Source organism: Thermobia domestica, chromosome 2, assembly GCF_964235325.1.
Source record: "Thermobia domestica chromosome 2, izTheDome1.hap1.1, whole genome shotgun sequence".
Lineage (NCBI taxonomy): Eukaryota > Metazoa > Arthropoda > Insecta > Zygentoma > Lepismatidae > Thermobia > Thermobia domestica.
Window position 1 is genome coordinate 118,996,957 of NC_137455.1, and position 17,149 is coordinate 119,014,105.

Here is a 17,149-nt window from a genome sequence, read left to right on the forward strand (position 1 = left end):
GGTTTATTCTTACTTTTAGCTAACAATAGCTTTTTAAACACTTTTTAATTCTTTTAACCACTGTAAAATTAACTTTTTTATATGTTTTGAAATTACTTTCATCTTTGATTCTGAGTGGGAGTTCATTATAGATCTTCGGAGCTCTGTAATATGTTTGGTATTGAGTTATAGATTTACTCGTTGCTCTAATTTCTAAATTTTTGTTTGTCACATTTCTGGTTATATACGTATGTTTTATTACTCCCAATTTGTTTCTGTTCTTTTTAACATATACTAATACCTTCTGCAAATATAATTTTGAAAGTGGTAATACTGAGAATTGGTCATAGACTCTATCTAGTCTACTTTCAAGTCCCTTTTTTAAACATATTCTTACAATATTATTTTGCTGAACAATCAGAGGTTTTAAATGAGTAGGGTAAGCAGCACCCCAAATTAATATACCATATGTAAGTATACTATTTACCAGAGCATAATATACAGTTCGTAATATTTTTATGCTTACAATGTTTCGTAATTGAACAAATTTATATAAAATTTTCTTAGTATTGTGGCGATATGTGTAATGTGAGAAGACCATTTTAGATGCTTATCAATAAATATACCTAAGTATTTTACTTTATTTTCACTAATAAGAGGACTACAGTTACATTTTTCAGTATTTTGACAATAATGCAATTTCAGCAGGAAGTTTTTGATAGTCTATTATTGCAACACAGCCCCTGCCCGCTGCAGCCCCTAGTTATTCGCCTCTACTTTCTAAACATTTTCTATATATTTTACATCCCTGGAGTTGGTGGCCCCGCATCGTGGAGGTTGTGGGGACATTATCTAAGCCTTTGGGCAAGTGATCTTACATTTGGACCTGTCAAGTGACCTACATTTACATAGATTACTATTGAGATAAGTGGGTAAAACTGCATTCAGGTTTACACCTATAATTTCATGATTCTTAGTGTTCATCCTCCCGAAGGGGAACTTTCGAAGATGTCCTCAATTCTAACTATAGAGAAACGTTCTCACACAACAGAATAAACATAATTTCAAACCGTTCATGATCTATATTTAGAAAAAATAGCACTCTACTAACGTAATTTGCTGTTTTGGAAAATATAAGTTTTACTTATGAATATCTGGGAATCAGTCGATCTGTCTGTATTCTGACGTATTAGAGTTAATGTCCCTTTATAATTCATCACCGATGCCGATGCTAAATGGTACGTGAATCTATAGTTTATGGTAGGATCCGAACCACCATAATGCGTTCAAACTTCACTCAAGGGAATCGAACCTGAGACTTGCTGCAAAGCAGACATGCTTGCTAGACACTATACTAACTTCCTTTGTATATTTCAATATCATTAACTTTCAGTAATCACCGGTAATTGACCTATAACCAGAGTCGAAGTCTAAGAGGGAGTTATTGAAAATGTTTAATTATCCTAATTTTTATGTAAATATTTCACTTTAGAATATTAGCGTTTAAATACTCCTCTCCCCCATACAACCATTACACACGCTAATACTATGTAACAAGCAGTAACGACTACATATTATCAGGTGCAACATTTAATCAATCAACATATAACATATAAAGCTTATAAAATTTTAATTAGTCAGCTGGATTACATCTTATGAAAAAAGTTGAATAATTTCCACCTTATATGTTATGTTTGACGTAACGTAAGCATGAAGGTAAGCTTAGATCTTTGTTCGAAATTCACATTGAAATGATATTCGCAAAGAATCTTCAGTGGGCTGAATCTCTTTCGTTCCAGGTTGGCTACAAGACTGCGATAATCGTAGGACGTAAAAATGAAATTTTATTCCTCAGTCAGAATTTTTAAACTATCCTATCTCTTCAAGTCAATAATTGTCTGTTTTGCATTATTACTTTTCAACCACAGAGCAAAATAATTCAGTCACTCTACTCCTGTTTTAATGATGTATGGCAGCGTGTAACAAATTGTGTCGAGGTCCTGGGCAAGAAAAGTTTGTGATCGCCCTTTCAGTTTTTAATTGCTAATTATAATAAAATTTCTGGAAATCAATTAATCTACACATTTAATTATTTGTGCTAAAGAAAATAAAGGTTTGTTCTCTTACTTTCCCGTTCCACCATTTCTTTCATCATCATTCACTTGCAATTTCATCCATCTCCTTTAGCAGTTACATAACTCTGGGGCGCTAAACTAAAGATTTCATCTTTTCTTTCATTACTCCAATCTTAAAGTTTGCACGTATGAAAGTTTGCACGACATTATTAATTGTTGAATTGGTGGATTTATAAAAGTCAGTGCTAAATCATTTTAGGCTCGATAGTCTTTCCAAGGCCCCTGGAGGCGCTAAGCTCTGAGCGTGCCATTTAGGGAGGAACGGTGGCTCAGCGATAGAGAAATTACCTTTGTTCGAAGGGTCGCATGTTCGATTTCCGTCCAAGTAAGTTCGTGGTGGAGGACATCGTGTTCTTGGGTTTTCTGGGGATTCTCCAGTTTCCTACCACATTCTCATTCAACTATTTCTTTCATCATTCACTTCTGTCTCCTTTAGCATTTAGCTTGCATAATCGTGGGATCTTAAACTAAAGATTTCATTTTTCATTTGCCTTTACGTATTTGTAGTGTAAGGAATCCTTGAGACAACGTTTGAAAGATATCATTTCATAATTGTGGGAATTACTGAAAATAAACTTTCCAACAGTGATAGCTGCCAAAAATGAACCAAGACCAAAGTGATAAAGTGCACAAATTGGCCCCTAGGGTAGTTTCTTAAGACAAAGTTTCATATTTATGGCAATTATTGAAAAAAATTAAAAGTTTTAATATTGTTAAGGTAGGACAAATGTATCTCTATTAGTGGTGAATATTAACAATATTTGAGCATCGAAATTAACCTTACAAGCACATTGACACATTTCAGTTTATATTTTAAAATACCAATTAACTTAGATTCACATTCAAATCAATGAAGTCATTCATGTTATAGGGTAGAGTGGGTATATATTTCCGAGTGATAATTCAACAATAGTGTTCTGAAGTATTTTATTTGTTTGCTGACGGAGTTTTAAAATTAAGCTCTTTAGATCTTTCCCTTTGAATTTGTTCAAATTCCTCAGTTACGGTACATACATCAGCCAACGTGTTGAGTGTCAAATTCTGACAGATAGTCCGCGGCAGTCACTCTACCGCCACTCATCAAACCTTGATTTCACCCTCATCCTCATGAGAGCCGCCCTTGTGTGGCTGAATACTTATGCTTGCATCGTAGTTCAAGGAACATTTTGAAGTAAAGGCATTGGATGCTGTTGATAAATGATGTAAACGTCACTATCGACCGAGATCTCCATTGTAACAGTTGTTCCATTTTAGGTGTTCCACAGTAAGTTATACGATGATATGTTTAGTTTCGTTCCTTTAGGACGTATGTTAAGCAAGGGCGGATCCAGGACGGACTCCTGGTGGGGGTGGTGGGTTGTAATACTGCTACTTAGAGCTACTTTTAAGAGCTCCAAACTCTGGGATGCGTTTTATTTGTACATAAAATAAAGAAGTTTCCTCTTCTGCGGGGGGAAGGAGCGATCGCCTCGATCGCCTCCCCTGGATCCGCCACTGACGATAAGGAAATAATTCAACCAATAGGTTGAATAATTGATGCTCTGATCCTCACGAAGGAGGCCCTCTCGAGGCCTCCTCACCCTCAATTACCCTTGCCCTCAATGATATGAGGGCGAGGGTGCGCGAGGGCGAGAAAAAGTTTTGAGCACGAAGGCGAGGGCGAGCGAGGATAATGGACAACTCCTGTCGCGAGGACGAGGGTGCGCGAGGGCGAGGGTGTGCGAGGGCGAGGACAAGCTTCGATGGCGAGGGTGAGGGTGCACGAGGGCGAGGAAAAGCTTCGACGAAGAGGGCGAGGGTGCGCGAGGGCGAGGACAAGTTTCGGCAGCGAGGGCGGGGGTGCGCGAGGACGAGGACAAGCTTCGATGGCGAGGGTGAGATGAGCGAGGGCGAGGACAAGCTTCGACGAAGAGGGCGAGGGTGCGCGAGGGCGAGGGTGCGCGAGGACGAGGACAAGCTTCGATGGCGAGGGTGAGGGTGCGCGAGGGCGAGGACAAGCTTCGATGGCAAGGGTGAGGGTGCGCGAGGGCGAGGACAAGTTTTGGCCGCGAGGGCGAGGGTGCGCGAGGGCGAGGACAAGCTTCGACGGCGAGGGCGAGGGTACGCGAGGGCGAGGACAAGTTTCGACAGCGAGGGTGAGGGAGCGCGAGGGCGATGGACAATTCCATTCGCGAGGGCGAGGGTGAACGAGGGCGAGGGCCAACTGCTACTGCGAGGGCGAGGGTGAGTGAGGTCGAAGTAAAATGAACATCTATGCAGGACAGCGTAGCCAGGAGTCCAATGAAGTCGCTTAAACGTAGGTCATTGGAACTGGGAATACCGAAATCAACGTTACACAAGATCGTACGCAAGAATTTGATGGTCCGGGCAGGTTCGGATCCAGGACGGAGTTCTGCGGGGGGGGCGCGGTCGGTAGTAATACTGCTACTTAGAGCTACTTTTAAAGCTCCAAACTTTTTATGGATGGGTTTATTTATATATAAAATAAGAAAGTTTCCTATTCTAGGGGGCGATCCCCCCAACGGCCCCCCCCTTGGATCCGCCCCTGGGTCCGGCCCTATAAGTTAAAATTTTTGCACGAGCTGATAGAGGAAGACTGTGACATGAAAATGGAATTCTGTGAATCAATGCTTACCGGCTTACAAGAAGATGGTGACCTTCTGTCTCGATTTCTGTTTACAGATGAAGCCACATTTCATGTGTCGGGAAAAGTGAACAGGCAGAACTGCTGAATTTGGGTGTGTGGAAAATCCACGTGAATTCGAGGAGCACAAGTGGGGTAGTCCCAAAGTCAATGTGTGGTGTGCTGTTTCAATGGACCACATTATCGGCCCTTTTTTCTTCGAGGAAGAGACGGTAAATGGTAACAATTATCTGAACATGCTACAGACATTCCTTTTCCCAGAACTTACTAGGTTAGGCATCCTTAATGAGGTCCACATGCAACAGAATGGGGCATCACCGCACTATGCACTTCAAGTTCGACAGTTTCTTAACGAAGAATTTAAGGAGAGATGGATTGGCCGAAGAGGACCCACACCTTGGCCTGCAAGATCGCCAGATTTGTCGCCTTGTGATTACGGCTGTGGGGACACGTGAAGACCAAGGTGTATTCGCAGAAGCCAGCTAATCTGCACGATCTCAAGAACAAAATAACTGATGTGATTTTGAACATTCCAGACGAGCACCGCCAACACGCAATTCTTGGTTCCCCCAAAAGACTGCAAGAGTGTTTGGACGTGAATGGTGCACAATTGGAGGTTTTGCGATGAACCTTAAGTAGCTGAAACAAAACTTTGAACCTTTCTGTAAGTACACCAAAAAGTATTTGTTAATACATTACGTAGTTTCCAAGTTACAGAATTTTACTTTCCTGCAGGACTTTATGCACACCCTGTATATATAGGATTATATAATTAACTTTTCAGTCTTGGGGCCAGCTGGCGATTGCCTGGTAACAAATTTGGTCAGTTTGGCCCTGTATAGCTGCCTTCTAATTGCCCATATCTGATTATGTGGAACTTTCTGTCCAGTAACATAGTGTATATAATATATATAATTACCGTTATACTTATCTACAAGAGCTGCACCGTTATCGGAGGTCAGAATCACAAATGTGTTATTACTTATTCCAGAATCCACAACAGTTTGTAGTATGTCTCCAATTGCATCATCTAATTCCCTGAGAGCATCTCCGTATTTCCCTAAAAATAAGTAAATAAAACTATTATAATTATATACTTGAAAATAAGGTATATAACTCCACCTCAAATATTTTTCTTCTGTGAAGTTGAAAATGCTCTTTTCAACAGGACAATTTAAATTTAAACACAATTTCATAAGTAAGTGTTATTAAACTATGTTGGAAAATGAGTTTGATTTTGTGGATCGAAAGATCCAATATATTTCAATCAAAAATGTTCTTGTACACCTTGTATCTGGAGATGTAGCCAAACCCAAACTATCACTTAACTTAGTATGATGTACGCATTCCGTAGAAAATACGAAAACTCTCGATTGGGGCCGTTCAAAAATTTTGTAGCCCCTGATCCAAAAACTATTTATCGGCCAAGATCGCAATCTTTTGACCCATCTTTTCATCATTCCTAAAGCTTTGGTTACATAGAATCTAATATTCAGAAAATCTGAGTTCATACCAACTTGACTTTAAACACATTTTTAAAAATTCAAGTTATTATTTTCATTTTCTACCTTGGAAATTTATTTGAAAATTATAGAATACAGGAAATACATTTTTCTAAAATCGTACTGTTCCAGGAGTAAAAGTGAGGTGAGAAGCGTGGGACGTCGTCACCCCACTTCAAAAATCTATGGCCTTCTCTCATTTTCTAAAAAAAAATTACAATGGGCAAAGATAGGCACGGGAAACTGCGTGAAGTCATGCATCCCCTACCTTTTCAGGTCCACTTTTATTCCTGTACGGTTTCCTTTCCTTACCTCGTCTGCTTGTTCCCTGATACTTGTCTGAAGAGTAAACTGGACCATGTGAAGCTGTGGGAGTCCACATGAGAAAGAACGGGTCATCACTAGCTGCTTGCTCCTGAATAAAGTTGATGGCTTCGTCCTTTTCCAGGATAGTAAAATTCGAAATACCTACAGTATCGTTATAAATTATGGGGAACTCTTCGTAAAGCCTGTAAAATATTAACAAAATTATCATTAATACCAACAGCATAACTGAAAAATGAAAACAATATTAACTATAGCAAAGTATAGTCTGTAGGTTGTGAAAATCAAAGTCCAGATGGAATATTTAAAAATTCATAATTTATGGATTTTTAAACATGACAGTCATGCCGTTTTCTTTTGCAACATTCTATATATAGGTATACACAATAAAAACTTGTAAAGATGCTCATATAGCAGTTTTTATTTTACTTTTGAGCTCTATGATTGATTCCACCCTTAAGGCTAAAGAGGGAGCCTCAGTGGCTCAGTGGTAGAGCGTTCACCTCTGGTGTATGGGGTCCCTGGTGTAACGTGTGTTAAGGTAACTAAATTAAATTTTGTTTACATTTAATTCCATTTAAGAAGGTTGATTTCATAAGTAATAATGTTTTTTTTTTAATTTGATCGATTATGAACAAATATTTTACCCGTACTTGGCAAAATAACTTCATAAAAGTAAATACTTGCAAAGAAATACTAATATTTGCGTTCTTACCGTAATGGAACTCTATTTGATTAACTCTTCGAAGCATTAAATGAGGAAAATAACATTTTCATAAATTCTTTCAAAACTCATATACATATTAGAATCAAATTTATCTCCAAAACATAAATTTATATATATATATATATATATTTCTTTGAATTTACAAATAATCCACTGAATACTGAACTAAATATATGAGTATCAAAATCAAATAATAATTGCCAAAATTCAGGTTACCAAGACACAGATGACTTTCCACATACCATATTCAACTGGTAGTAATAGACTTTCAACATTGTTTGTTCAATAACCATATAACCATACATAATGAATCGTATCTCACTAGCTTTACAAAATTACCAATATGTAATACACAATGAAACTGACTTTTATTCGACACCGTGCACAATTTTGTTCACTCGATATAATCAGAATTTGATATTGCCGGGCAGATAACCTGTGTAAAAGTGAAGCTGACCATTCCCTTTTGATGCAGATACTTAAATAGTTTTTATAATTGCCATACTTATCCTCAACTCATTACACTGGTTAGATCCCAGCTCGCTCCAAGTGAACTTTCTGGTGGACAAACACCGTGTGCATGGGTTTCTCGGGGTTCTCCCATTTCCTCACACTTTCTTCATTCCACTGTTTCATTCATTTCTTATCATTATCGTCTCCTTTAGTCTAGCGGCATAAGTGTGGGACGTAAAACTAAGATTTCATTTCATTTCCTTAAGGCTAAAGAAAACGATGATAAATGAATGATGATAATGAAATGAATCATGAAAGAAAAAACACCAAAATACATTCAAACAGTACCTAATAGGAATCGCTCTAAGACTGTTCAAAATGTTTCCTACGTGAAACTCTGATAAGTTCAGTGAGCGTATGTTCTTAAACGACTTTTAAATGTACTTAGGAAATTTTATACACTCTCGACACTTTTTGAGCAACCCCGATGACACTTATTCAGGCAGACCCTGCGATTTCCAATTTAATGCGTTAATCAACTTCTTCATAACAGCCTTTCATGTATTACATTAACATTGAATTGATGGTGGAAGAGTCATTGTCGAAGACTGTACAAAATGGCCAATTTTGCTCAGGTACTCTAAAACTATATGTTTTACATTCCTTTCCTTTACTTACATCGCACCAAACATTATTCCGAACAGAAAGAAACATGGAGCTGCCTGTTCCTAACACTTTCGCCTTCCCTTCGAAGCATTGGATGTCCATTATTGTCAAGGTTTACCTCCTGCCTACTTTGGACCCTTTTAGAAATCAGGGTATATCTGAAAACTCTATTTAGATTATATCTGAGAATTACACCCTGTAGGGAATACCCTGTATACCTATTGAAAATTGACGAAATATGCACTTTTGGATTGTGTATGTGTGGCTTCCTTTACGCTGCTAAAAACCACCACCTACAGTTTTTGGGATTCGAAATACGGCCTGTTAAAATTTGGCTTTTTCGCCATTTTGGACAGCCCTAGCTCTGAAAGTATGCACTTTTCGCTTATTTTGTTGTGAGGAATCACCTCTTACAGTTTGAGGGTATAGTTCATTAACACCCTATATATATATATATATATATATATATATATATATATATATATATATATATATATATATATATATATATATATATATAGTGTTCATTTATTACGTAGCCAAAATACACTGGTGAAATTCTCACACCTAAACAATAAAAAAAATCGTATAAACATATCCATGCAAATATGCGCTAAAAATCACCTAAATATGCACTGAAAATATGCAGATATGCACTAAAAAGAATAAATATGCATCAATCAAAAGCTAAACTTAAATGAGAATTTTTTTATCCATAGAGAAAAAAAAGTTGCATTACTTGAACTACATATACTTGGTGTATAACTATGATGCATTCATGCAACAATACACAACTATGTAGTTTTCGGTATTTTCTGGTAAAAACCTGCATTTGTCAGTCAAAACATTACTGTACATCGAAAATGTTCTTTCCGTGTTACGGGTCGTTAAGGGATAGTAGTTCTGTTACGGGTCGTTAAGGGATAGTAGTTTAAAGAAGCAATGCTACTGCCGATAAATCTGACATTCCTGCGTCGTTGTTCCCAGGAACACTTTATTTACATTAAACAAGAAATATATGCCAGGGTTCACGTCAATTGACTGTGCTTTTCGAAGAAATGCTTGTCAAGTTGATTGTGGTGGAGTCTGTTTCGTTATTGAATCAAACAGCTCAAATGCAATACAAAGTCCTAATCATCGCTCTTCTAACCTCGTTATGATCTTTGAAATTGAACTTAAATGAGTATTGATAAACACGAGTTCACTTTTACTGTTTTCAGCTCCGCAAGCGTCAACGACTTCTTGAATGCATTTGGTTTCTTCGGCTTCAAACATCTCAGTATATGAAATTAAAATACATGTATATAGTAATTTACAAATAAAAAATATTAGAATGCACCAATTACCTGTGAATAAAGAATAAATATACTCAGGGGAGTAAATAAACATTTATGCCATAAGCATATAATAAAACCTGCCTAGCAAAATTAAACAGGACTCGCAAAATGGAACCCACACAATTCCTATGGAAATTGGATTTCGGAGGAATTTCTTGAAACCATGATATGTTGTAGATATTGTGATATTGAGAAAAAGTATCAATGGGAACAAAAACCAATCACCAACCGTTTGGCCACTACAGGGTCACTATTTTCAAAACAGCAGAAGGTAACAGTATTTTGGATTTCGGTGGAAATGCTTGAAATCATGATATGTTGTAGATATGATCCTGAGAAAAAGTTTCAGTGGGCACAACCACCGATCACTGATCATTTGCTCACTACAGAGCCACTTTTAAAAAAGCAGAAGATAACAGTATTCTGGATTTCGGTTGAATTGCTTGAAACCGTGATACATGGTAGATATTGTTATCCTGAGAAAAAGTCTCAATGGGCACAACCACCAATCACTGACGATTTACTCACTACGGGGCCATTCTTTTTGGAAGCACCAGAAGGTAGCAGTATTCTGGATTTCGGTTGAATTGCTTGAAACCGTAATATGTTGTAGATATTGTTATCCTGACAAAAAGTCTCAATGGGCTCAATCACCAATCACTGACGATTTGCTCACTACAGGGCCATTGAAAAAATGGCCGAGTATAACGATATGCTGGATTTCGGTGAACATTAATAAAACGAATGTAGATCTTGTTATCGTTAGAAAAAGTCTGAATGGGCATAGTCATCAATCATTGACTGTTTGGGCACTACTGGTCCAAATTTTTAATAACAGCCAAGATAACGATATTTTAGATTTTAGTGAAAATAAACGAAACTGTAATATTTTGTAGATGTCGTGTTCCTGAGAATAGGTGTTAATTTTTGGTTACCGAGCAACGTTAGGTCAGTTAGTAGAGCGTTTGTTCAGATTCGGAAGTTCGGCCCAGGCCGGTCATCATCTCTGTAACTTCCGGGGCTTTCCTTTTTCCCGCAAGATGAATATCGGTATGTTACCAATGCTTAAACGGTGTTAGCTACTTCTCACCACCCCCCTTTATCGGGTTATGTGATCGGATGATCTAAACATTTTCACAGTTTCATACAACTTCACCAAAATCCCAGAATATCGTTACCTTTTCGTTTTTTCTTAGGGCCCGTAGTGGTTTCAAGCACTTCCATCGAAATCCAGAATACTGTTACCTTCTGCTGTTCTGTGAAAAGTAGCCCTCTAGTGGCCAAACGGTCAGTGATTATTGGTTGAGCCCACTGAGACTTTTTCTCACGATCACAATATCTACAACATATCACGGTTTCAAACAATTCCACCGAAATCCAATTTCCATAACGATTGTGCGAGTCCTTTCCATTAATGATTTTAAAGTTAACAAAGATAGATCTATGCTTAAAAAATAATGTACTGTACATACATATAATGGACATAGTGAGATAAAATAAAATGTTGTATATATCGTATTGAATTACAATATTTATTTATGCTACGAATTAATACGCATAAAACTTACAATGAACAATAAAACCTACACACTATTTCCAAGGCCAAGACAAAACGTAGATGCTATGCCCTTTTCAGCGCTCTTTCCTCTACTTTTGGCTCCCTTTTGATCTATTGTGTATATTATGCTCCTTTTTCCATGTCTCTAAACCAGCTAGAGAACGAGTTATTGGTAATTTGAAAATAACCATGGAAATTGCACTTCGTTTAAAAACTCGCACGGTATCTAGGGCCTTACATGGCACTTGACAAAAGGTTGAATGTGTAAGTAGGGTAACAAGAAAACGAAGGCCTTTACAGGGAACGTAGTTGCTATCCCTAAGATCTCACAGAATTTCTAATTTTTTTTCTAAACGCTGCATTCTGGAACTTGAAAATTTCCGTTAAAAAGTACATTTTAACATCTATTGTTCACAACTCAGATTATGCCTAATCAAGAGAATTTAACAGTTTTTTATCTTTAAATTTACGAGATCGTGAAATATTTCCGTTTAAGATAAATTTCCGTTTCATAAGGAACTTGTTGAAGGCAGTTTATACTGTTTTAAAAGCCTGTATTCAAAACCATATGTTCTTGTTTAAAAGAAAATAAATCCATTTGAAATTACTTTTTGTATCCAATTATGTGTAGATATTTTCTTCAAGCGTAACACTGTCCGTTTCAAACAGCAATAATTTACAATGTATAGTATTGATACTTTAAATGGAATAAACTGATTTGAGCGAGATATGGAGCATGAATGGAAAGAAGGTAAATTTATCGAAAACATAATAGAAGACTTAGTAGGAAAATTTCGAGAGACCGAGGTACCCCTGTACATATCAAAGCAACACAAGCTCACATTTACATACTCTCATAAACTTCTTAAAGGAAAACTCGAGAAATTATCTCCTTAATTCAGAAAGTAACTGCTGCGATAAGTTTTAGATTTTGTAAAGCAAAGATTTTAATTAATTGTTGAGCTCATATTCAAAAAGGTTGTTCATTGCTTTCCGAAATACATTTTTCAACGGTCTCTTTGGAATGAACTCTGTCGAGCATGCAAAAAATCTGGGTTGCCTCATAGTTATATAAACTCTTACGAGACTTGAAACTGTTAAGAAAATATAAAAAGGCCAAAAGATTGAGCGCTGCTGAAGTTTGAGCTTTTACTGTCAAACAACAAAATAGATATGTCCTTTTCTGAGAACAAGCTTACTTTGAAAATATTATTTGTTTAGCATACACTTTGCAAAATATATTTTCTTCTTCATCCACTGTTTCAAAACATACCTTCTAGAAAGTTTTTCTTTCGTTATTCTTATACTGCCACAGGACCACACGATTTAAAATCCACACACACACAACAGTAGCGAACTTAACTTCCAAGATGGGTGACGTGGAGATTTTGTTGTAGATGATACGTATGACTGTTATTTATATCTCCTTCCAAACAGGTAACAGTTATGCATCATTACCGGGAGAATGAATCATTCACCCCTTTCTTATTCTCCCTTTACATGACCTTGGAAAATATTCTAAACTGACAACAATGACCCATTATAAGGTCTTGAGTCTATTTACATTAGAAACTTAAAATTCCATTTATGAGGAAAGTTGTTTAAACATTATCAACTTGGTCGTTCCTTTAAATATGCATTTATATGCAATTACGATGTAAACATGCACTAACCTCCGAAATATGTAAATATATGCACTATAAAACTCTGCTATTTTATTTCAAAACAGCTGAATCGAATTTATGTTTCAAGAGCATACCAATATCACATCAGGAATAAAACACGCAAATATGCAAAAATACGAAGTTTAATTATAACTTCTTACTGCATAAATATGCGTCAGGCTGCTTCTTAACAAACAATATTTATAGTACACAATAACTTTGTCCCCCTAGGTTTTCTCGGTGTTCCTACCACATTTTCGTTCTACTATTTTTCATATACTGTAAACTTCCTTTTTCATACAAAAAGAAGACTGTAAAATAATAAAGTATAAAAAAGAGAACAATTTACATGTATGTTATAATGCGGAGAAAAAACATACTTCAAACACGTAACCAGGGAAAAAAAATCGGTAACACAGTGTATAGCACAGCTTAATATCAAATATAAGGAAAAGGGAGGAAAGTCAAAATTTATGTCTTTATTACGACATAGGAGATCATTCATCCAATATCATTTAAAATTTTGTCTGCAAAGATGCATAGACGATTTCATACAAAATGACAGTATCGAATATTACAGAATTTTAGTGTAAATGAGAGGTAGAGCATTTTACATCAGTTACGAAACAGTACATGTTGTTTTTTTCATAAATTGGAATTGCGATTCGCAGATAGACTGCATGTTCAGCTCGTACGATAACATTTTATTCTAATGCATACCCATTTAATGTGTTAATTACAAAGGGTGATACTATCATTTGATAATGCATTTACAAGTACTGTGTTCTCACAAACATTTTTAAATCAACCTCTCTTTCTCTCTATCAACAGGAACGTTCCTCACAACAGGGAGAATACTATGTCAGTGATTTCAATCACACACTCGCTTCAACCTCCTACCCCCCTTCACTCAGCTCGTATCATAATTGCAGGTCAATCACATACACTATGCAGAAGAAGAGAGAGAGGGGTAAGTGTTTTCGTAAGGCTGAATGCAATATAAGAGGCCAGCGTCAGCAAAGGGAAACTTCATACACATTTCCTGTAACGGGCACTGGAGACGAGCCACACGACAGGCTGACGTAGTAATCCTGACATCAGACACAGAGACACTTTCACCCGCACAGTGAGTTTTCCTGTAAGCTCTTCAATCAGTCTCGTGAACTCGTGCAAGAAGGATGTACGAGAAATACGCTCTGTATACAGTATATGCAACAGCATCAAATGATCTTTTAGATTTTTACCAGCGAAACAAATGATCCAATAAAATAAATGAATAAAGAAATATTTCTCCCTTCCATATCACGTATTCAATTCCCATTGGGTTCTTTTCCTCTACTCCACCTCACAATTCCAGGATATTTTTTCAGATTATTACCAACGACTTCTTCACATGTTCACACATAGTGTTCTGAAATTTCAAAAGCAAATAATCTAAAAAATTAATATTCAATCTCCTCCGTGGTTAAGGGATTACTGTGCACGCCTTTCACATGGGAGTCCCGGTTTCGATCCCCATTGGGTCCTCTTCCTCTACTCCACCTCACAAATTCACGATATCTTTTCAGATTATTACCAACGAATTCTTCACATGTTCACACATAGTGTTCTGAGTTTGCAAAAGTAAATGATCCAACAGTGGCGGCTGGTGGATTGTGATTTCGGGTGTTGCAGTACGAACGATCGGAGACAGAAGATATAAAGTGGACTCATTGACTAATCAGCATAACTTTAGATGCAAATGCTATGTGACATGTTAAATTAAATAAAATTCTGTTTTTTAAAAATAAAAAATGCAGAACATTTAATCCGATTAATCACCTTATTTAATTAGTAAGTTCATTCTTCTCTCTTTGATTGGAACAAATCTGCCTAATACATGCTGGTTGAATTCTTATTGTCAGGTCTTTTTCGATGGAAAGGATAACCAATCGTGATAACCTTTCTTGGGACATTCAATTTCTTGAGTGTCAATTCTTTTTGATGTGAAAAGAAAAAACTTTTCTTCTTTTACTGACACCATAGGTACAGATAAATTAATTTCAGAAGCTTTATAGATTCACTAAATATTTTTTTTCTAGATTATTGTGAACAATTCATTCTAGCAAACTCAGTCCCTGACAGTGATCCGAATTCCTCTTCAGTGTAGACTAAAGAGAGTTCGTAGCAGAGATTAATGTTACCTGGTGTAAAAAAAATGTACATTGAACACGCTTTATTCACAATTTATCTAGGAAAATTTAAAATTAATCGTGGAAATGTATCTAGTGCATGCAGCATTACTGCCATAAGATGTCCAGTAAATTTAAACCGTTTTTTTAACCCTCTCCTGAATTGCACTTTGCTTGTTTTTCTAAGCCTTAATTGTAAGTTTTTCCTCAGTTGAAAGGTGGGCATTTTTTTGTAAGTTATTTACAGAAGTCATGGTTATTTACAGTATTCATTCAAAATTTGTAGGTTATGTACAGAATTAAAGCACACACAAAAAATTAAATCTAATAACTAATAACCAAAACAGCTGATACAAAAGAGATACTGGTATATGAATTGCGAATGTCACATATTCATACATAGGGCTGTCAACTGGCCGGCTTTTCATTGGCCTGGCCGGAAAAATTGTTGTTATTTTTATTAAAGCCGTTGACGGGTACAAACTTCTCACCAGCCCCTTTATAACTTTTTTTTAAATTTGTATCTAGTTCGAAGTATAGATATTGAAAAGTAGCTGTCATTCTGTGAACTCAAAACTGTTACCTTTCACCATCTATCAACGATTAATATATTTTGTTCACCTGTTTAGAAAATTTTAGAGAGATGACAGGGACTGTATCAGGGAAAATTTGAAATTTACTTTCAAGGAATTTTATACATTTATTAAGAGTGGAAAAGGACTTCTTAAAGCAATTTCCTATAGTTGAAGTAGAGACTATATGTTTAAAGAGTGAATTTCATTTTCCAAATCCAAAATTGTCACTTAAAAATTATTATACGTTTGTTCATCTGTTTCGATAATTTTAAAGAAATGGTAGTTACTGGTAAATACAATAAATTGATCAATTTCAGTTTCTCATTTATAGCACAATGTATCTATTAAGCTTATTAGTGAATGTTCTAAGGACATACAGAATATATGTGGTAATGCACTTTTGTTAATGATAGTACATTTTCTTTCCATGAATAGGTCCGATCAGAGATACTTCACGCTGAGACCTATATCATAGAGAATTTTGAGAAAGTACCTTTTTTTACACACACACACACACACACTTGTGCGTAAAAGAAAAAAACTACATCAAATCATCCGTCTTGGTTGTTAGGCAATGCACGATGAACACAATATACTTCCACATGAGGCGAAACAATGTTTATCAATGTCATACGTTCTGGAAGGCAACCGCCAGATATAGAAACAACATGTTAGCTGGGAGGGGTCCAAAGTATTTGAGGAAGGTCCAATACGTCTATGTAATAACGAACCTGTCTTATACTGTACCCGAAAAGATAAGTAAATCTTAATTACTGTCACTTATATTTTTAGAAAAAAATGATAGAACGATTATTTCTAGAAGAAAAGAAAGAGTACATGATGAGGCGTAAAATAAAATATTTAGCGTACATCAATCATTTCCATTTTAAACAAGTATAGTTCGTTAGGAAAGTCTACAAATGTTAGTCAAGTTTCGAAATTTTTGGGAAGTCCGGACCCGATGGACCACCCTCGTGGCTACGCCTGTGAGCATTGCTAACTAGCCCCAAATTCAATGTGGTGTTCCCATCATACAGTTTTATCAAGAGTATAAAATATGCTTATTTTATAAAAGAAATATGTATATACTAAAATACTATCCACAGAGAGGGGGGTTCTGCCATATTGACTTATTAATATTTGGTTCACAAATTACTGTAGAAGAAACCTTCATTATCTATATAAGATAAGAATTAACTTGTAAATGTGGGTCTACTTTCATTTGTTTTCTGCTCTACTACATATTTTCTTTCTATTTTGCAATTCTGCTATCACTTTTTTTAATTGTCATTATATTGATTTGCTTCAGTATAAGTACCGTAATTTAAAAATATGAGTGCATAAAAACTAATTCCATTTGTTAATTGGTAGTGAAATAAAATTCAGAAAGCTTATTTAGCGCGAAAAAACTCAT

The 17,149-nt window shown here is 36.2% G+C and overlaps 1 protein-coding gene across 1 annotated transcript in view; it reads right to left on the bottom strand.

Moving 5' to 3' along the window:
- The window catches only part of LOC145675050 (N-acetylgalactosamine-6-sulfatase-like), a 230,930-nt gene that overhangs the window by 55,008 nt on the left and 158,773 nt on the right, over positions 1-17,149 (bottom strand). The window contains exons 6-7 of the mRNA XM_081745417.1: positions 6,573-6,769; positions 5,678-5,818 (exon numbers count right to left, since the gene is read on the bottom strand). Coding sequence (XP_081601543.1) covers positions 5,678-5,818; positions 6,573-6,769 — 338 coding nt within the window. The remainder of the gene's footprint in view (positions 1-5,677; positions 5,819-6,572; positions 6,770-17,149) is intronic.